This window comes from Hippocampus comes, unplaced genomic scaffold (genome assembly GCF_001891065.2).
Source record: "Hippocampus comes isolate QL1 unplaced genomic scaffold, H_comes_QL1_v1.1 scaffold36, whole genome shotgun sequence".
In the NCBI taxonomy this organism is placed as follows: Eukaryota; Metazoa; Chordata; class Actinopteri; order Syngnathiformes; family Syngnathidae; genus Hippocampus; species Hippocampus comes.
The window spans coordinates 4,862,598-4,885,017 of record NW_017805695.1 but is presented as its reverse complement, the minus strand read 5'-3'; the positions used below and the strand labels follow the sequence as shown (position 1 = coordinate 4,885,017).

At 40.4% G+C, this 22,420-nt stretch overlaps 1 protein-coding gene across 2 annotated transcripts in view; it reads left to right on the top strand.

Annotated features, from left to right (window-relative positions):
* The first annotated feature begins 344 nt into the window (after positions 1 to 344).
* The window catches only part of vwc2 (von Willebrand factor C domain containing 2), a 35,767-nt gene continuing 13,691 nt past the window's right edge, over positions 345 to 22,420 (top strand). The window contains exons 1-4 of one of the 2 annotated variants that reach the window (XM_019882222.1): positions 345 to 617; positions 12,753 to 13,192; positions 13,283 to 13,434; positions 18,526 to 18,655. In XM_019882222.1, coding sequence (XP_019737781.1) covers positions 12,832 to 13,192; positions 13,283 to 13,434; positions 18,526 to 18,655 — 643 coding nt within the window. In that variant the 5' untranslated portion in view covers positions 345 to 617; positions 12,753 to 12,831. Of the gene's footprint in view, positions 618 to 12,752; positions 13,435 to 18,525; positions 18,656 to 22,420 lie in introns of both variants that reach the window. The other variant, XM_019882221.1, reaches the window with a different exon arrangement.

The following is a 22,420-nucleotide window of genomic DNA, read 5'->3' as shown; positions in this document are numbered from 1 at the left end:
GTGAGGGCAAACGGATTAGAAAATGGACGGATGGATGAATGGATGGATGATTTTTCAGGCGCCCGCGCCTCTGTAAAATGTTTGAGTCAGCCAAGTATTTGATATCAAATGAAACATTTCTCATGCGTGTACCATATATGTCACCTGTACGAATCCAATTATGATGGTATATTACCTGTTTTTTTCTTTAAATCATGTTTAAAAAAAAAAAAAACTTGCATCGTTCAGACGCTCAATCACCTGATTTCCACCGTCCGCAGTTCACACTTTTAAAGTGCGTCATCCAGCGGCCACTTTGTTAGTTACCACGACGTCGGAACCGAGGCACTCCGCCCCCATTTATTTAATAATTTGGGGAGAGAGAATAAAGTGCCTGTGTGTGCAGCAGGGGGACGCCACACTCTCTGAAGCACAAGCAGAGAGCGGAGCACCTTGGACAGACACTCTTGTGAGACGAGTAAAGTTAACGAGCCGCCTTCCTCCAGAAAATCACCGTCTTTGAACAAAGTGGACCAGTCTGCACTTGTGATCATTTGTTTCCTCCGACACGCAATATACTGTTCGAACTGCGCGTACTGGTGACCCAACGCGCTGACGGATCCGTTCGTTTATCACAGGTAGGTTCCCGTCATTGTCGTTATAGTTCAAGTAGAATGCTCTTTTGATATTTGGTATGTGTTTCCGCGCACTTAAGAGCTATTTACTCAGATTGAAACCAGCACGTATAAACTGTAATTATGGATTATACAAACGGTATCTACTAGTGCATATACAGTACAATATAGTCGCTACTCGTTAGGCACCTGTGGATGCTGCGTGTGTCTTCCTTTAGTGTGCAATTTAAGGACGAGAGGAGAAAATACAGTGATAGCATGGTGGACATGCAATGCATGTACAATGGAATTGCATTAAGATTGTTTTCAGGTAGGTATGGGGATGGCTAGGGATGGGTTTTAAGAAAAAAAAGCAGTTATATGTTCTGATGTTTGTGTCAGATTATACAGTCAGTAACATGTAAATGTCACTACATCTCTGGGTTGAGCTGCATCAAAATGAAATACACACTGCGTGTCATATGTTGCACTCTGCCCTTTAATATTGACTCTGTTCTTTTGTACTTTTCCTGGCTGGATTTGTGCACACAAGCACATTTTCACCTTTTATTCCAGGCCAACATGATCCAAAGATTACATGACATTTTTGCAATGGTGGTTGCCTTTGCATTGTATGTTTCGGAAAACTTTCATTCGATGTGGGTCACTCGTAAGATTTACAGTGAAAGGATTAAATTCAATAAGAGAGCCCCACAGCGGTTTATTCACTGTCAGATGGCTTAAAACCTTGCTCTGGTGTAGCTCATCGCTCTAATTAGATTGCATTATTCCACCCTTTACCTGTGTAAAAGAAAAAAAAAATTAACATGGCATCATTAATTCAATGCTTTCTCAGCCCTGTCACACTGGAGCCCACAAGCAAACACTGTCTTAACCTTTCATATCTTATCCCATGTGATGTGCTTTGTCACAAATTGACCCAAAGTAAACAGTTCCATTCCCCGAGTGTGTAGATGGCATGTTTGAATGTTGGAGCAGTGAAAATCAGGAATTCGATTCAGCGTGTGCAAAAAATGAAGTGGAGACAGCTGTGCAGGCATATTGTGAGTCTGATTTAACTCTTGCCCGTGGACCTGCTTTTCCTCTAAATGACATCCAGTTTGATGTGACAGGAGGGCATCACTTTACTTTTATTCACTGAGACATTTTGAATGCGATACTCGCTGTGGAGGTTCATTGCCAGCCAGCCTGTGTGAGCCTTGCGCTGTTTACAACAACAGCCCTAAACACAAATCAAAACATGGGGCTGCTCCTCACTGGGCAACCTTATTGCTCCCTCTACATGTCACCGCTCATGTGGATCAAACATGCGCGTAATAGATTTGATTTTTTTTTTTTTAATACTGCCAGAATGCATCCGAGCTAATTAGAAATCAACGAAAAGGGAGATGTCTCAGCTCATGTGTGGAAAATTCCTGAAGATGGGTACTCTGCCTCATTTTATTTGGGCCTATTTATAGCATTTATGTGTTGGTTAAATTGCTCAAAGCTACCCTAGAAGAAACATCTGAGTGACATTACTGCAGAAAGAAAGAGGCAGGTCAACCTTTTCTCCGCATCTTGTATTATTGAAGTCTTGTCAGTCTAATCTATAGGAACAGAATGAGTAGTGTCTTATTAGTCAAGCTTGAGCTAAATTTTCTCCCTGAGCAAATGCGCCTTCTCAAGACTTATGGGCTTTATTTCCTCTGCTTGGTAATGAAAGCAACAATATTTATTATGAGTCATAAATCAACGCTATGGTGAGAATCACTGAACCATGGACCAACAGCCAGGTTAAATCTCTCTTAGATTAATCACCGTGGCTGCACCTCAGTGTTCAGCTGTGACAAATACGTTGATTTGAGCAAATTGTTTGACCTTTGACTTTGTGAACGTGTGTCCAAAGTGACATCACTAACCTGCTCATGCTGCAAAACAAGTGGTTCAATAGTTTTAGTGCAGAAAATCCGCGTAACATTTAAATGTCAGTGGAAATCAGGATCATGGAGATCTGAAAAAAAAAAAGCATGTGGATCAATAGCAAATTTACAATATTAATAGATGAGCTGAGCAATGATGTGGACAATTATTTGTTATAAATTTGGCTTTGTGTCAAGGAAAAGCTCTCAGCATCATTAAGTAGTCAGAAACACTTCTGGTTTTGGTTTGAGTTGTTTTGCTCATGCTGCTTTGTTTTAACATTCATCAACTTGATTGTCTCAGTTAAGTTTTATTGGGGGGCAAAAATGTAAACGTTTATCGCCACAATGAGCCGTGAACTTGAATTGAGTGCTGATGCTTTGTGTTAAAGTGTTTTATTTAGTGTTAATATGGTGTAGGGCCCAATTGCATTACCATGTAATCATCTGATGCTTGCTCTCTTTGCTCTTGCATTAGCATTCTTTTCTCAGGATTAAAAACAATCGTATTTACCATTTCCTCTACTGTAACTGAACATTCAGTGTCATTTTACTTCTATCCAATCGTCCAAATGCATTCACACATTCAGCAAAACAGGATCAGTGCAAAGTGTAATGTATTTCTTTGACCAAAAACATCAGTTACATGGATTATGTTACACTGCATAAAAGCAATCCACCCGTTTGCACTCCGAGAAAAGAATCTATTGCAGTTTACGAATAGATATAGCTGTGAGGAGCAATCCCAGCAGAAGAGAGCAAATGCAAATTCATTTCTGATCATTTACATCCAGGGTTTTAAAAGGCATGTAAAACATGTCGTTGGTTAAAAAACTAAATATGTCGAATTATTTTTCATTATCTGCAATTAGGAAAGTTTGGGGAGCATTAAATTCTGTGTCGTTCTCTGTGTGCTTGATACCTCAATAAGCGCAACGGTATTTTTAGATCTATTTTATGTTAGAGAGGACAGAATTTCTCGTCACCTCAGGATTCATTTAATTCTGATTTAGAGGACTGCGGTACGATTCACACACTGGGACAGCAGATGAGAGCCAATCTCTTTTCGTTAATGGATATATATATATATATATATATATTTTTTTTTTCTCCCCCTCACTGAGTGACTACTTACAATTTTTAAAACATTTTCGGCTACTGTGTGTCACATTTGACAACAAGTATGTCTCAGCATTGCAAAAAGTCGGCACAAGTGTTTCACACAGTCTAGACCAGTGGTTCTTAACCTGGGTTCAATCGAACCACAGGGGTTCGGTGAGTTGGTCTCAGGAGTTCGACGGAGCCTCTTCCATGGAGGGTAAGACACACGCGACGACTCAACACATGGTAATTAGTTATGACACGCCCGCTTGGCCATCACTGGCTGCAGATGATCACATTACAGTGCTTGTCCAATCAGTGCTGTGGGAAATTTAGTTCGCTTAATGGTCAACGTGTGACTGTCGTGATAGTACGTCGTACAATTAAAAAAAAAAAAAGTGTACTTATCTCTTGAGGTGTTATTTACTTTTTTCTGTTTTTAATAAATGCGGTTTGTTTATATCTTGAATTTATAAAAAAAAAATATATATTTATTTATTTTCACTCATGAAGGGTTCGGTACCTCTAAAAAGGTTAAGAACCACTGGTCTAGTCTAATCACACACAAATCACCTCAGAATTCTGATATGTGGAATTGATCATTGAATAAAATCCGATTAAAGCAATTGAACTAAAATAGAATGCACATCTTGGCTGCAACCAGCAGAGGTGCTGTTGATACAGTTTGTGGTCCAAAGAACAACATGATGACAGGCAAGACCAACATCTCTTTGTTCAGAAGTCCCCAGGGAAGGGTTACCTGCTCTACAGTACATAACAAGGACATCACAACTGGAAAGTAGAACATTTGAAAGCAAAATTATTTGAAATGCTTCAACAGACCACTAAAATATGTCATACTACTGTACTTGATAGCGCTCATTAATATACTGTATATACTGTACATGTACATACCCTTGCAGATTTGAGGTTTATTTTCACACCTTCACAGATTTAGGGAGCATTTTTATTTACCGATATTAAAAAAATGAAAAGAGCAGACATTTAGTCTGGTTCCCTAAAACTATTGTGGTTCATTACTGAGCAATACAAATTATGATTGACACATTATATCAGCCACACGCAGTGCAAGTGTCTTTGTTAATTGACAGTTTTGGAATTTCTGTATTCGCAACATTGGAGTTGGTTCAGAGCTGTCTAATATTTGGAAGGATTCAGACACATGACGAAAGGTCACCGTGATCAGAGACCACCCAATGTGTAAATCACGTCACCACTTACTGTGCAGCTTGAAAAAGAAAATAGAAAAGGTTCCGCCAAATTATATTGTACTGGACTGGTCTTCTTTAAAATTTTTTGTTGCAGATTTCCCTGGGATAATTACATGCAAATTAAAAGAATTTCAAATGATTTCCACCCCCACCTGCAGAGATGATTTAGCTTCATTTTAAAGACGCTGTCAGACATTTCCAATACATATGAGCTTACAGTACATGAACTCTGATGATGACAGTAAGTACAAAGGCTTTACTCAGTCCACAGGGCCACATCCGTGCTCAGTTTAAAAAAGCTTCATTTTGACTCTCACTACAAGTAGAGAGTTGCAGCATTGAATATGAGCCTTTAAAAGCAAGCTGCACCCCGAGCAACGCAACTGAACACAACAGAACAATTAAATTGTGTTGCAGGGTTCTACAACAGGATTTTATTACTTCCCGGCCATCTGCAACTAGTTTGGCTGCGATTCCCAATGCCAAATCGCAAGTGACTAGCACTGCAAATGATGTTTTCGGCGGGTAAGTGAAACAAAGCCCACAATATATCCAGTGCAATGTCAGTATTTGCAAATGAGTCTATTCGCAGTTTATTCATTGATTTACAATTGTGTATACATGACAAAAGATGAGTTCAACAACTTAAACCTTATGTGTAAAGTGATAGTACTCATTTTTGATCTTCCATGTATGATGTCCTGTCAGTTTGCGCTAGCGAGTTATTTAGGCGAGTGTGCTATCGGTAATACTACCAAATATGTGTTAAAAAAAAAAAAAAAGATGTTGAATACATTAACTACAGAAGAGAGTCGTTTATGTAACATTGGTTCATGATTGTGTACATTCTAGAATGCGTGGTGTTGATGTTTTGCTGATGTCATGTCCTTGTTTATCGTAGTTCCTTGTTATTGCAGTACTAGGGTAGCCTGTAGTACCGGAGACAAATTCCTTGTGTGTTCTACACACTTGGCCAATAAAGGTGATTCTTAGTGTGTACAATAGCCCCCCCCCCCCCCCACACACACACTTTTTTAGCTATGCTCTCTGTTTTAAGTGCTTTGCTTCCATCCAGTGGTAATTACATTGCATTATTCCAGGGTTCACACTCGTTTCTTGGGATTATTTTCCAGAACATTTCCAGATTTTTTTCCAGGAACTATTTAATCTGTTCCAGTACGAGTCAAGTTATCACAACATACACCAATAAATTCCACTCCAAGCTTTGGAGAATTGTTATTTTCTACATTTTTTTTGTTGCTTCAATGTCGCAATATTGGCTCACAAAACTGAAACTGAAACCCCATCATTCACGCCAAGAGAGCCGTTCAAAAGAACGACTTGTTTGCGAACGTCACAACTTTAATATAAGACCTGAGTTGAATGTTGACATCTAAATTACTTTCATTGCAAAATAAATCAAGATGATGGAATAGAGCTGACTGACTAATGAGCTGCTAATGGTTTGTCGAGAGGCCAAAGCCCATCCGAGCACCGATGGCACTGCCACATCCAGGTTGACTAGCCCAAGGGCAAAACACTAGCTAAAATTTGCATGAAAAGTTTGTGCTCTCCTCTTTGTGCACAAAATCAGTATTTTAATAGAACTGAATTCCAAAAGACAATTTTCTCATTCACATATTTTCTGTTTCTGTTGTCGCACAATGGAGCAAGGCTAAAATACTGAAATCGTGAAATGTGGCCCAGTAAAATGACCTGTTATCCGTCGCTCCCTCCAAGCTGTCGTCATGATCGCTGCAGCTTTACTGAAACCGGGAATGGATTTCATCACAAAGCGCACAGCCAAAAGTATTGGCACGCCCACTACAGGGCTCTGTCACTCAACAGAGGGTGAAAAACCTCACACTCGATATACAGTGCAGCGCTGTTGAACTTAAAGTCTCCAGTTTTGCACTTCTTAAAAACAAATCCTGACTTGGGTCGGAAAAGTGGGTAAATCTAGCAACAAAGTCATGGAAATGCTGGACAGCAGAACTGTTCGAATCTGATTGGTTGGTAGTGTCGCGTTGGATGCTGTGTCGGCTCAAAGCAGAGATGAAGCTGAAAAGCGCTGTGTGTGCATGTGTGGCTGTGTCGCTAAAAATTTGGAAATGTATTTTTAGTGCCTACGACGATTGACTTGACGAAGCCATCCTCCACGAAATTTGCCATACACAGCATAATTCTGGTGACAGAGTTCCTCCAACAACAAAGTGAAACACCTCCGCGATTAGCAGATGACTCAACATTTTCGGTGTTGTCGCCGTCAGTCATTTTTCTTGAGTTGAGTGGGCGTGGAACAACCAAGTACTTGAATAATGCGTCACGATTAAGTCTGTCACGAACGAATCTTTTTAGAATTGATTATCTTGCCCTTCTGCACATTCTCCCCCGTTGACAAATGGTTTTATTTTTCCCGACAGTGATAAACACACCACTGCAAATAACATAATTTTAGTTTGCTAAAGTTGATGTATATTAACATTGTAGTCTGTTTAAACATTTTTATATTCACTTTCAGAGAAGAAATGGTCCGGCGTCTCACTCTTGCCGGCATAAGTGTGCCACGTGGCCGCGAAATGGCTGTTCCAAATGCGCGCTGGCAGCAAACATGAGGAGCACTTGTACAAAAAAAAAAAAAGATCAAACCACGACTGTCACACTCGCGTGCTCTTCATTTATTTTTCGCACACATTTCCCAAAATAATCTTGTCACTTGCACTCGATCACTGCTTAGTGATGTGTTGATCAGAGGTGCAAGGAACATGCTACGCTAAACTAAGTTAGGTGGCCAAGCTTCAACTTGCACTGAGACAACATTAGCTGGACACCGTGATTTACTGGAAGACGTTTTGCTTGGTAAAGTAGTGATGGGACATACTGTGACAATTATTTAGCTTGTTCAGTGCTAGTTTACTTAAAAATTAAAACGCCGTGAGATGCACTTTGTTGAAAGGCGTGAAATGGGCATTCACACAAAGCTCGATTTGCAACATGAACAGTGTCGTCCACAAACGCCATAATGTGTGTTCTAACTCTAGCAATGATACCTAAAATACAGATTACAAGATTACATAAAATAATGAGGGAAAAAATATATATGTTACCTTTAGGAATATGTGCTGGCTGAATATGTGCAATTACATAGTGCTTGAATTCCCGTGGGGATGTTTTCACTTTAGGCTAAGCTAGCTGTTTTGCAGTAATGAAATAAAACTATTTTTGTCCTTTTTTTATAATAAAGCAACCGTGAATCTTGGGCATCTTTTGTTTCTATTTGTGTATTGCTCCTTGGCAAATATATGAGACTGTCTGAGTGCGTGCATCTGAATAAATGTCTGTGTGGTAAACAGGTATATGGTTCCGGGAGGTGCATATATGGTTTTTAAATTAATATTTAAAGTTAGGAGGCAGAATTTTTTTTTTATGTTGACCAAATTTTGTGGTTGAATTAACCAAATTAGTTGATTTTTTTCCCCAACCTATTACATGCTATTGCATGTAAATAACAGACTTGTCAACTTCACTCCATGTCTCACAGATTCATTTTGACTCCTGCATAAAACAGTGAAAAAATATTATTTTTATGATGGAAGGGCCCTTTTAAGAATAATGAAAAAGACAGGCACATTGCCCGTACACTGAATACAGCTTTAATGATTGTGATAGATTGACCCTTGAATTCATTTTTCTTTTTCCTTTTATTCCTGTGGGAAAAATAGATTTTAAATCCGGATTAATTAAATGCAAACCAGCAATTAAGAAATGTGTTTTCAAGTATCCTACCAGAATATTGAAGCATAACCCAATTTCATAAGGTGACTTTTTTCATAGCACTATTGCTCTGTCTTTTCTCATAGGCTGACCTTGAATTTATTAAAAAAAAAAAAACAGGAAATAATGACACACCTGTACCAAAGGGCTGATTTGTATTTCAATAGAGCGTATTCAATGCTTGCAAAGTAGGAATCCAAGGAAAATATGTGATTTGCAATAATACAGCGGGATTAAGGTTTCGACAATAGACTAACCTTGGAAAAGCTACAATAAGTACAATTCAGTTCAGAATGAAAGAAGCTTGTCCGACAGTCAATTTTCCTTTTTGTCCACCATTACAATGGATTTGTTCTTCTTGTACGACCTCAATTCCTAATGCTCATTTTGTATCTCTTTAAACGATAAAAGGACACGATTTTCAATGCATATTTATGTATTTCAGTTTTGAGACAATAGCGCCCAGAGGTAGTAAACTGCTCTACCTAGAATAAGTTCACTTGGTTTATTTTTCCCTTTATTTTCTTGTAGCCCTCTGTAGAATTGTTGTTTCCAAAAAGAAGTCATATTTTAGGATTTTTTGACAGAAAGGCGATACACAATATAAATCGTTATTTCTCCAAGTGTTTAAAGCCACGTAATGTCTGTTTTGTAGTCTTCCCAACAACAAAATAAATAACAGCCCAAGAACTTTTGAAATGAGGTTGCCTGTAAACCGTTTTAACCCTGAACAAATAATAAATACCCAAAAAAATAAATAAATAAAAAAATAAGATAGGTCTATCGCCTCTAAGTAATTTCAAAAACAGTACCAGAGCGATGAAGTGCAATCACACAGGTTTTCTTGTGATATGCAACACAACAAAAACTATATAAATAGCATTAAAACAGTTCAAAGAGAAATAACAATGTTGATGTATACACACATGTTTGCTTATAAATAAAGTCCTTTCTGTCGTTCAATTAGAAATGTTATTGTGTGCCTGTAGGTGTATTTCCAACAAGCCTGCTATTAGATGCCCCAATAGAGAATTTTCCGACTCCCAATATGTCACTGCAGTTCGAGTTGGATGATTTTGGAAGATCATGTAATTGTGATGTGTTATTTTTTCAAGCTCTTTTTCTAAAGTATTTTTCGACAAACCAAGGCAATTAATTAATTGTATTTATTACCAAAAATATCAGCTTTGTTGTACATTATAGTATCTCAGAATAAATGCAAAAAGAGCATTTAGAAGAAATGAAACAGTATTTACCTACTACAATTAGGCGCACGTGTGTGTGTGTGTGTGTGTGTGTGTGTGTGTGTGTGTGTGTGTGTGTGTGCGTGTGTGTGTGTGCGCGTGTGCGTGTGCGTGCGTGCGTGCGTGCGTGCGTGCGTGTGTGTATGTGTGTGTGTGTATCGCGGGTGTGCTGGAGCCTATACCAGCTGTCTTCGGGCAATATGTGGGGTACACCCTGAAATTGATGTCATGCCATGTAGGGTTTTGGAATGTGGAAACCACCGGAGTACCCGGAGAAACACCACGCAGGCATGGGGAGAAATGCAATGAATCGTTCAGCCCTAATTGCAGTGTCCGGTTTACAGTTGTGTCATTGATATGGACCAATATCAGCCATCTCTCAATGCACGGTTCTCGACATGTACATGTTTCACTGTTAAGCTGTGCTTTGTAATTGATATGGGTCAATGTCAGCTAGACCCTAGGGCCACCCTCAGCTCACGGCCCGATCTTGCTTTGCTTCTCTGTTCTGTTGCGGTGCATCAAACTATCCAGTCAACACAGTCGCTGTTTCACTGCAATACAAGCAACACTGTTCTAAGTGTAGTTTTATTAGTGTGATCCAATTCGTTTGACGCAAGCACGTGCATGCTCTTGGCTGCTCCACTATCATGTGTCAGCATTTCAAACTGCACGAAAGCTTTTCTATAGTTATCCACATTTAATAACAAAAGTTCTTGTTGTATTTTTGTCAACCACTTGAACATACATATTTTCATTTCTAAATTCCTATCCAGATATAAATTCAATTCAGCATTATAAATGTGTCACTCTATTATAAGATAAGATAAGACAACCTTTATTTGTGTTATATGTTTGAGAAAATTTGATCATAACATATACTGTATTGTGAAAAGTCTATATACTGTGAGTTGGGGTTTTTTTTCGGGGGGAGGGGCGGGGGTGAACAATGGAGGATAGCAAATATGTGAATTCTTAAATGCCGAACTGCAAATGTGTAATTATTTACAGAGCCCGAACTGACACCATCAGAAAACATTTATTAACTGTACAGGGCCATGATTTACTGTAAGTTACATTTCAACATTATTAACACAAAGAAAAGAAATTAAAAACCAGTCAAACATGATTTTTGTCTGATGTTTGATGACATTTGAAGTGGAGGTAATACATAATGTTAGTTTTTGTAAACAACTGAAGAACACAAAAGAAGAAAATCGAGTCAGAAGTAACAGTAAATGCTGGTGGCTATGATGAGAAGCTAACTTAGCAGTCTTTGTTGTCACTCAGTACTCTTCCTTGTTGAACATCACCAACAGATGGACTCAAATTCATGCCAACAGTATCTAGAAGCTTCAAATCAAAGTTTGTTTGCCTGTTAAGCGAGTCTCTGGTGTGCTGAGCACCCATGACAGAGATCTGTGTACCACTTTCATATATCGCATTAAGATCTGCTTCGATGGTTGTTTTTATATTTTTCCTCTTTGCCATGACTGGTACAAAGAAAGCTTAAAATACCAGAGAAAATACAAAACGTTATTTGCTTGCTGACGTGAGGTAGTTTGTGCTCATTTGACAAGCCACCCGAAAGTCACACAGTCGGTGATCACTCCTTCAGGAGCACAAGGCAAGGACGCCAGTATCCATGTGACAGCTTGTAACAGCTGTTAAGGTGGTGAGGGGTGAGGTTTCTTTACTAATGGGCTCATCTCTTCATCTCTCTTCCTCTCTCTCCCTCTGCTGCCTTTCACTTCCACGACAACACCAAAGCTTCTGCCTGAAACATTGCTCAAATACTGTTAGCTGCCAGCAGTCAATTTCAGCTTTTTCCTCTGAGTGGCTCAGAATTTATGAAGACTTCGGCGCCATAGCTTCAGTCAGTGTGAATTTTGTGTCAGGTTGTCTGAACGTAACATATATATCTTGTCACAAACTTACAGTACTTGTTGTGCGCTCACGCTAACTTGTCTTCATTCTATTAGGAAAGAGTCTTGAAGTACACAATGAATCCATTCAATTAAAACTACGCTGGAATGAATTCAAAGGATTCCGCAGGATGATTTTAAATTTAGTCAGGCAACACGGAATAATTATATCATTGTATAAAATTGTTAACATCAATACAACTGCAGCATTTGCTTTGCCTCAGCAATGGCACGGAAATAAATGGAAGTAGGCCACTGTGCGCAGCAAAGCGTCATATCAGGCATTTGAATTTCAAAGTGCCAGAGTAAATCAAGTTTAGCGAGAGGCAAAAATAAAAATATCCAGCACAGCTTTTCATAAAATATGCTGCGTTTGCAGTTTACTCCAGGCTTTCGGTCCTCCTGAGGTGTTGTGTATTAACGTGCTGTGCAAAGGTTACGTTCAAGTGATGTGCAATTACATGTGATTACAACACAAAAGACGGCTCCAAGGAGGGTTTTGAATTTACCGTATTGTACTGTGAAAAGTAAAGCCACTCTTCACTGAATGACTTCACACGGTTACAGTCTGACAGAAATGATGTTCTTTTTCAAATCCCTTCAGTTGACTGCAATTCATTCAAAATGCAATGCAAGAAGTAAATTGATCCAAACCCTTTGTTCCGTTAAGAGGAGCGGAGGCTTAAGAATGCTTGATTCAAGTCCTTCCTTTTTGTCAACGACAAGACCGATTGATGCGGAGAACGGTTACAGTATCAGGCAGTATTGATTTCCTAACACAGGCCTATGAATGTTCCCCATCTTGACAATCCAATTCACTGATCTTAGACTCACTAGGGTGTTTGCTCGACGTGATGGAACAAAGCCATGTGAATTTGTTGCCCTGTACCAAAGCCCACACCTGGGATAAAAAGTGACAAAATACTGAGCGCATAACCCCAGTTTAATTTTCTCTTTCCAGATGGACTGGCTCACACCTGAGATGTGAAGTGTGTTATGTGATCCAAGGTGTTTTCCCACCTCACTGGTGGTGGGGAGAGATGCTGCACTCCGTTGCCATGACAGCAGAGGTTCTCTTTGTTCTCTGGTTCCTGATGAGTGGTGCTGAGAGTAATCCTATAACGACCCTACCAGTTAGCCGTGAACGTCTGGAAAGAGTGTTGACCCAGGCTAGGGAGGACAAAGCGGTCCCCAAGCAGCTGCAGCCCGAGGACAACGATACTTTGGGTCTGAACAGAACCGGCACAAGCCGTGCCAGTTCGAACCTCAGATCTAAGGGTGGGAAGTCCCAAGAGCTGTGGAGTGAGCAAGATACCTTCAACCAAATAGACGTGGGCCCCACAAGTGACGTCGCCCTGTCCTTGGAAGCCATTGACGAGTACGCCTACCCGGACTACAGGGGTAAAGGCTGCATGGACGAGAGCGGTTTTGTATTCGCAATCGGTGAGCAATTCACCCCAGGCCCGTCCACATGCCCTTGCCTCTGTACAGATGAAGGTCCTCTGTGCAGCAAGCCTGATTGTCCCAGGGTGCACCCTCGCTGCATTAAAGTGGACACGAGTCAATGCTGCCCTCAGTGCAAGGAGAAAAAGAACTACTGCGAATTTCGTGGAAAGATCTACTCTTCACTGGAGGAGTTTAAGGTGAGTTCATGAACTGCATTCACTTCTTTGTTTGACATTCTTCAAGTGGAGCGAAACGCTGACAGAACCTCCTTTGACGTTCAAGCGAGTCTATGGCAAGCACTACATAAAAAGTAGTTGCCCCGCAGCAAACAGGCGGGGAAGAAGGCATGAAGGCAGATTTATAATGGCAAAGGTTAACACTTGTCTTTGCTCTCGCTATTCTGTAGGCTCAATCTCGACGTGCAACTTCAGCAAAGTCTTTTCCGATTGTTAACTGTACCCTTGTAGTAGTCTTACGAGTGCGAATTAGAAGCGTCTCTCAACAATTATAATAATCATGGATCGTGTGTGGTGCAATTATTTAGCGAACACAATGTGACATTTACCCGTTTTATGCTGGCGATTGCAAAAACTGGAAATGAAGCTTGAGGTTACTCACAGATGTTAAAAGCGGTTGAATGTCAAATGTGTGCTGAGCTAAACCTGCAAAAAAAAAAAAAAACAAATCTCACATGCCTCATACATTATTAGCCTTTGTGCTGTGCCGCGGGATTTGCAACAGGCAGGTTGTTCTGCGTGATTGTTGACTTCTTTGGGAAAGTGCTGCCTCGCTCCATTTTCCACAGTGAAGTGGCATGTGTAGGCGAAAGCCTCTGCAATCAGCAACAATGCTGTCAGAATTAACCTTCTCGCTCTTGATAGGACCAAAGGTGTGCTGCTATGCACAGGGAACTGCCAAACAAGCCTTTCACAGGGGGCGTGCCATTCAATCTGTACACAATCAGCTCCAGCCTTTTCTGGGCTATGAGACGCATGGGAACAATGAGGAGCAAAGACATTTTATCTCGTTTGGTTGAAACTTAGTCTCAAAGACACGTGTATGAAATTCGGATGCTGTTTTATTTCCTACTTCTATTCATTTCCACGGTGACATCTGATTAGATCCTGAAACTTCACTTGACATAAAATGAAGTACATTCTGATTAGATCCTGAAACTTCACTTGACATAAAATGTCATCAGACTTGGCGGTTGCATGATGTGCAGTCTATTCACAACTGCAAGATGTCCTTCATTATGGTGGCAGCCAGGGATGAAATTTGAAGTGTGTGAATGGACAGTATGTTTACATGCACACATGAATCGATTTGTTCTCTAGTTTGTAATTTGATCTTTGAGCAAAGACTGTCTGCCTCAGCAGCACTAGGGGGCGATGAATCTTCTTTCAACTCAGGCGTGCTCGTTGTTAAATGGTACAAAAGCGGTAATGGGCTAACATTATGGCTCGATTCACAGGGGTGCACATAAAAAAATAATATCAGTTGAAAGGAGCCCCAGAGTTGTTTGGTGCTCGTATTTTTCCCGACCTGCTGACCTCATAGAAGAAATGAAAGGCTGTGGGCCACATCCGACCTGTTCACAGTCTGTGAGCGGTCCTCGCAGCCTTTACGTGTACTCATGGAATACAATAAGTTGCTCCAAAGTGGCCCCACCAGCCTGAAGTCACAGTCCACATATTTCTGTGACATTTTCCTTCAACATTGTTGAAAAGACGATGGGGTAAACTGGTCTGGGAGGCTACCACAAGATAGGTGAATAGTTGCAGGAATTTCTGGCAAGTACTGGTATGTTTAAAAACACTCTCCTGTCCACTTCATATGTCTGGGCTGTAGCGTAGGTTGGCAAGACGGAAGCCCTATCGACAAAGAAAAACATCCAAGGCATGTTAGAAATTGTGTTCGGAAATTAATGTTTGAAGTTGTTGGCCATTATTCAAAAATGTGTGTCTGGCGCAAACACAACACTGCTCATTGAATGCCATAAAGAAGTCGCTACTGTACGTACAGTGAAAAATTGCGTTGGCAGCATCATGTTTTGGGGCTGTTTTTCTTCAACTGGAACGGGGGATTTAGTCCAGGTGAAGGGAATTATGAACATTTTTAAAAATGCAAGGCGGCGGGGAAGGAAGGAAATGCTAAATACAACATCTAAACTTTATTTGGGGATTAATCAGAGGCACTTTCAATGGTGTGTGCTCACTTGCGTTTAACAAGAGTTTGAATGTGATTGATTGCCATTTGAACAAGGATGTACATCCTTTTTATATCCACTGTGCCACATAAACTAAAATAAAAACATTTTCCAACAACAACAAAAAAAAATCTAATGGGATTGTTTTGGTTACTGAAGCGCTCACTTCGTGTTCTGATGTCACAGAACAGTGAGGTGGTCATATTCCTCTGAGCCACAGCCACAGACAGACCAAACAAACCAAAAGGTCAAGTCAAATTTATTTATGAAGGTAAATGTTGGAATGTATTGCAGTTTAACTGCTTTGAGTTTTGCATAAGATGATGCAACGGACGGACTTGCTGTACATGAACAGCCAGCCATGTACTGTACATGCTAGCCAGAGGAGGTACGAGCAGGGCCTTCAAGCATACAAGACGAGAGCAAGTGATTTACATAACATGCCTGAAGCACAGGAGTTTTTATATTCCTCAACGTCAATATCAGTGAGCATGATTCACTCAGGTGGCTCGCAATGTTGGCTCAGTGGCGTCTTCAAAGTTATGATTTCTGTAATCATTCGCCCCAGTATTAATGTGTTGTAAATTACTTTGCTTAGCCTTGGGAGTATCGAGACGCAACAATGGAAATGAAATCATTTTCAGAATAGTTAAAAAAAAAAAAATCAACCGCTGATGTTGACATCCTGCTGCTCTGCTCTCATGTTGTAACTTGATCGTTTGTTGTTTCTGCATGGATGTACAGGACTTGTCACTCGCAATGCCATCAAAACTGCGGCATTTTGGCGTTGTGGGAAAAAAAGAATATCAGTATTATCTCGGACGGTATGATATGGCGCAACCTTATCGCTTAGATTCACTTTGTGTGCCGCAATGATTTTCTGGCAGGTGCCCCACTTCTGCTTTGCACTGTATTCATTCTGCTAGCATTATGTGATTTAGTAATCAATAATCCGATTTTTCTGAATCTATTCAGTATCTTTCACATGCATGAGTGCATGTTGTTGTTTGGAACTCTAATGGGGCGAGAAACAAGGTGATACGGTCCGAACACAGACCAGTAGGAAGTGGGATATCACAAAAGACTCACTTAAATGACTTAACAAAAAATCTATTTACAGACAAGCGAGATACCAACACAGTAAACGACTTAAGTCGCTGGCGAACAAAAAACAGGAAAAACGAAACACAGAGCAAAAGCCGCTTGCAAAAGGCAAGTTAAGACTACACACACCAAATAGAATGAAAAGAGTTCAGTCTCACAAGCAAGAAAACCAAGAGAGATGCGATACTCCGACAAGATGAACACGTGCAGAAAAGCAAAGCTATGATGAGAAAATCGGCTATGAACAAGAGCAAGGAGTCTAGAAAACAGCACTTGGGCAATAACAGCTGATCAAGAGCAATAATCCGACAAGGAGGCTCGATCGTGGCAGTCCTTCAATATACAGGCGCTTGATTGCATGACGAGAGACCTCTGAAGGGTCACGCCCAAGTCTCCAGCTGGTGCTGAAACACAAACAAAACAAAACAAGCAGAACATGACACAGGCTGCATTTTCAGATAGGTTGACCTAACTTAAAATGAAAAACAAAATAAAAAGTACAGCCTTGAAAGTGATTTTAGAGTTGATTTGTCAAAATACCCTCGTAAAAGGTGTGTTTTTTAAAATGTATTTATTTTTATAAACCCGTAATCATAATGTCATACTGACTCATGACTTTATTGTCACTTGATTAACCGTAAATACAAACAAGAAGTTACAGATGGCTCAAAATGACATTTAACTCATTCAGTACCAGCCAATACTAAAGCAAGTCTGAAAAGACATAAAAACGTCTTTGGGAGTGAATGAGTTTAAGTGTTAAGGATATTCTGTGTGAAACCTGAAATGTAAGACACCTTACTTTGTTCCATTTGGATTGAATTGTTGTACTTGTGTAAAGGACTCCTCTCATTATGTTCTATGTAGTGTTACTTGTGCGTCACATTAAACACTTTTTTGGTTTGTATGCCCCTAAAAAAACCCCAAAAAGACAAACTTAAGACACTTTTAAATGTTGCATTTAATTTTAATGTAAATACAAGAGTAGACCATGTGAGTGGCTGACGTCCTTGTGCGATTTTCTTCAAAATATGGAATGAGCATTTCCAATGCCTCTAAAATTATTCAAAACAAATACATTCACAAAAAATCAAAACAAAACAAACTATTGACCACTGAATATATGACTTGCTTTTCTCCAAAATAAACTTCCATTTGCGCTAGTTAAGTCAAGTTCTTAGGACAAGAGTCGTCGTTTCATATAGTGAATCACAATAATTTCGACCTGTTGACCGTCTTGAAATTTTTGCCTGGATGAGCAACTGGTGGATATTTTTAATAGAAACTTATCAGCCAATAAGAGAAGGGAGTTCCCCGAGTAGAAGATGACACGAAAGGGTTGAGGAGGACTTTGAGAAATAATGGAGTTGTATCATCCATCCATTTTCTTAGCCACTTTATCCTCACGGGGATTGCGCGGATGCTAGAGCTTATCCCAGGTGTCTTTGAGCAGTAGTCGGGGTACACCCTGAACTAGCCAATCGCAGGGCACACATTGGACAAACAACCATTCAGACTCACCCTCACACCTAGGCACAATTTATAGTGCTTCATTAACCTGCCATGCATATTTTTAGCATGTGGGAGGAAACCCGAGCACCCGGAGAAAACCCACGCAGACACGGGGAGAACATGCACATTCCACACAGGAAGTTCGGACCCAGGATTGAACCCTGCACCTGTGTATTGTAATGCGGACATACTAACCAGCGCACCGTGCCGCCATAAAGTTGTACTGTTTTACCCAAAGCTGTTTTTTTTGACCGGATTTTCTACAGGCCATATCACACAAAATCCATTCCCTCAAAAGGCGATTCTGTTACAACATAGACATTTTTATAATTTTATTTATTTTTTTAGTAATTTTGTCATGCTGCTATTGTGAGAGAAGGATGTCAAGGAATTAATTAGAAAAGGATGCTTCCACTGTGTGTATTTGTGATCTCCTTCTCAATGTGCTCATTTGGTTTTCCAGGTGTCTCCGTGTGAGAAATGTCGATGTGAGCCAAGCGGAGAGGTGCTGTGTTCTGTTTCGGCCTGCCCTCAGACAGAATGTGTGGACCCGGAATATGAGCCGGACCAGTGCTGTCCAATCTGCAAGAGCGGTAAGTGGAGGAGCAAGAGTTATTTTGAAATGAATCTGCAGCCCACAGATTCAGTCAATCTATCCACATCAACAAAGGACTGGCTTCACCATCCTCGGTCTTCCAGTGCGTACGGGTTGCATTGCGAGATTTACACTGCAGGTCTAAGTGCCCAGTTCAAATTTTGATTTGTCTAGTCACATGTGCATTCAAGTGATTGATGTCAGTGTGTGTCACTGAATAACAGCCCACGTGCACATGTGGCCACAATGCACGATGAAAAAAACAACAACTTTGATTTAACGTGCACGCCTCCAAAGCGGGAGCACATGCAGACGAAATAAAGAGGAGTTGATGAAAAGATATAAATATGAACGCCGGTGCAAAGCTGCAGTAATATAACTCGCTTTTCCCAGAGTAGAAATAATATTTGACTGCTGAGTATTGTTGTGTCGTCTTTCTGTATTTGTTGCTAAAATGTTTGAAAATGTATGATTTAAAGGTTTTTTCGGCGAGTTCCGTGCTATTTGTGAGCCTGTCTGTAGGCTTCCGCGGTATGTGTTGAGATAAAGCTAAGCTCGTGGAACTTTGCAAGACAAAGCTAATGTGCGGTCGTCTTTATTTTGTTCAGTTACTGTAAACTTGATGTCGGAATGTCAATAAATGCCCGTTGAGTTGTTTTTCAAGAACTGTCGGCCATCTGCCGAGCTTCACACTGCGCACTCAGAGAGGTGTAGTGTATAAGAGGCTGGGAAAGCGGTATAGTATTGGTGTCATAGTTTCCAAGCAGTTTTATGAGTACGAGTAGGAGTACAAAGTTACAATATCAGCAGCGATAACGATACTTGTATCAAAGCGTCCCTATTAATGTGGTGTTGTGTTGTTTCACTTGAATGTGCGAGGAGTGTCTTCCTAGACCTGTGGTTCCTAAGTGGGTTCGATCGAACACCAGGGGTTCAGTGAATCGGTCTCAGGGCTTTGACGGAGCCTCTGCCATGGAAGTTAGGACACACCCGACTCAACATGTCAATTAGTTATGACACGCCCGCTTGGCCATCGCTGGCTGCAGATGATCACTTTACACCGCTTGTCCAATCAGTGCTGCGGGAAATTTAGTTCGCTCAGTAGTCACCGTGTGACTGTCGTGATAGTACGTCATACAATTTTTAAAAACTATACTTAGTCCATGTAATTTTATTAACTTTTTTTCTGTTTTTAATAAATGTGGGGTTTTTTTATGTCTTGAATTTGTAAAAAAAAATCACATTTTTATTTTTTACGAATGAAGGGTTCGGTGAACGTGCACATGAACTGGTTGGGTTCGGTACCTCTAACAAGGTTAAGAACCTAGACATTTTCCAATTTTAAAGAAGTGCCGAAAGATACAATCTGTTGCGCTACATAAACCAAGTTGAGTTGATTTCACTCAACCCACAATGCAGTTTTTTTTTTAAAGGACATTACCCTATTCCTTTAATATTACATTTCTAACTTGAATCTTGCGTGTTCTCTTTTAAAATGAAAACGGTGACAAATATTGATCGTACAATGAGCTCTGTGTGTGTGCACGCTTTTGTGTCGTACCTTAGTCGCTGCTTTTCAAAGGTCATGTCTTGCACGCGGCTTATCAGCCATGTGTCTTTCCGCAGTTTGACAAATGATTCTTCATTGCCAGCTCATTTCAAAGACAGGCTGCAGCGTATGCTCTGTGGTACACGGATGTCTCGGTGGGGTGTGTCATCATGAGTGGAGGTACTGCATGCTCATGTCTTGTAGGTGGTGGTAAAACTCTGCATTGGCCCGTTTGAAATCATGCAGCGCAGTCGATTCAAGTCAATTCTGTTTCAAATGATTAATGCCGGCATGTCCTCGTGTCCTATTTATCTGTTTCTCGTTTTGTATGTCTGTGCGACTCTAATACCATTCAATGTAGATATGTCATCAACATTGCTTCCTTCAGCAAAAAGAATGACAAAGCTGATATAGTATATACCCCTCAAGTCAGATTATTAAGTATTGCGGTGCGCAATGCTACGAGCAAATCTGCCAGAGGAAGACGACATCGAATATGTTGCACACAAAAAGCCAGTTATAGTGCAACAGCCCTGCTTGAATCCCTTCAAAGTAGAAAAGAGATTATGGCGTTATCATGTTGGCACAGAGCTTCATCTTCACAAGTGAAATTTTGAAAATCCTTCACCGAATGGCTTTGAGAAGAGATACAAAGAAAGGTAGATTACATTGCAACCAAGTGAATAAATAAAAGAAGACAAATAAAATCATGACTGTTGGTGATGGTCCATCATCATACCACAAATGAAAAGCAAAAAAAAAAAAAAAAAAAATCCTGTTTCTTTCCCACTCAGCATACACCGGGAGTAGACAGTCATATTTACCTGCTGTATTTTGGCAGACACCCCCGATGATCGTCTGTTCAGTTGTGAATTTTCACATGCTGACACTGCTATGTGTTGCGTTTGGGCTCTGCTCCATCTTTTCTCCTTTGGATTCCACAGTAGATTTGCTGAGCTTTAGCTGTATGCACATCTGTTTCGAGACAGATGTGGCCCTGGGTGTAAAATAATATTCACAACTGCCACCAAGCCCGCATGCTCTTTCAGCCGAGAAGGATATGCTGTGTTGCACCGGATTGCATCCTTATTATCATAAGCTTGAGTTCAATATATCGAAGGGAGCGCTGCTGTCCCTCTGCTGTTTCTGAATGAGAAACTGTGCCATTCTCTGGTCAAAATATAAACTTTTTTCAAGCAATAAGGATATAGGGTTGCAATTTTAAAAAGTTGACTCCGCAAGAGATAACAAACTATAACAACTCCGTGGAGCGATGGTACAAAACTATGACGGTTGAGAATAGTGGTTCGCCTCACTATATTAGGTGATTCCGATTGACGCTCTTCTTAAAATATTTACACCGGCAGGATCACGGGACTGGCAGCAAGGATGTAGGGAAGAATCACAAAAATCTCAGTTATAGGTGCCAAAATGTTATGTTCAATAGTGCGTGGGCAACATCTTTGTGATAACAATAACTTTATAACATATCACAAAACGCACTAGAAACGCTTGTCACTTTATGGCGTAGAGTTCCACTGGGCTACGAGTGTGTGGAAATGTTTAACCAAAAAGGAGACTGACAACACAGTGGCTTGCAAAAATGTCCATCTTCAAATCCAATAAAAGCACAAGTGAAATAAAAGCTGTGAAACGGAGAAAGCTTCATTATTTTTTGAGGAGCATGTCCCATCTGACAACACGATATGATATGGACCGCAAGATGCAACTGGCCGGCTCCTTGAAAAAAAAAAAAAACGTGCAGCACTCTCATTAATTCACTATCACAACGACAGTTGTGATAGTGAATTGTAATTTTAATCCTTTGTTTTTATTTCTTTCTACGCCAGTCAGTCAAAATATGTCTCAACACTTTCAGGGATAGCGGTTACTACAGTGGACAGCTAATCGTGTTATCAGGTTACAGGGTGCATGAAAGGGTTCATGTGAAACCGGTCCGTAGCGCGAAAAAAAGGGTTGGATACCACCGTACTGTGTTGAAAACAAGAAAACATCATTGGTAAAATAACAACGACATCACCAATGAATCGACTTGGACTGGACCTTCATCAATTTATCGTCACCTTCAGGTAGTCAACCCCTAGCTGTTGCTACAATATTGTTGACTGAGTCAGATACATGAACGTTAGAACACACACACACACACACACACACACACACACACACACACACACACACACACACACACACACA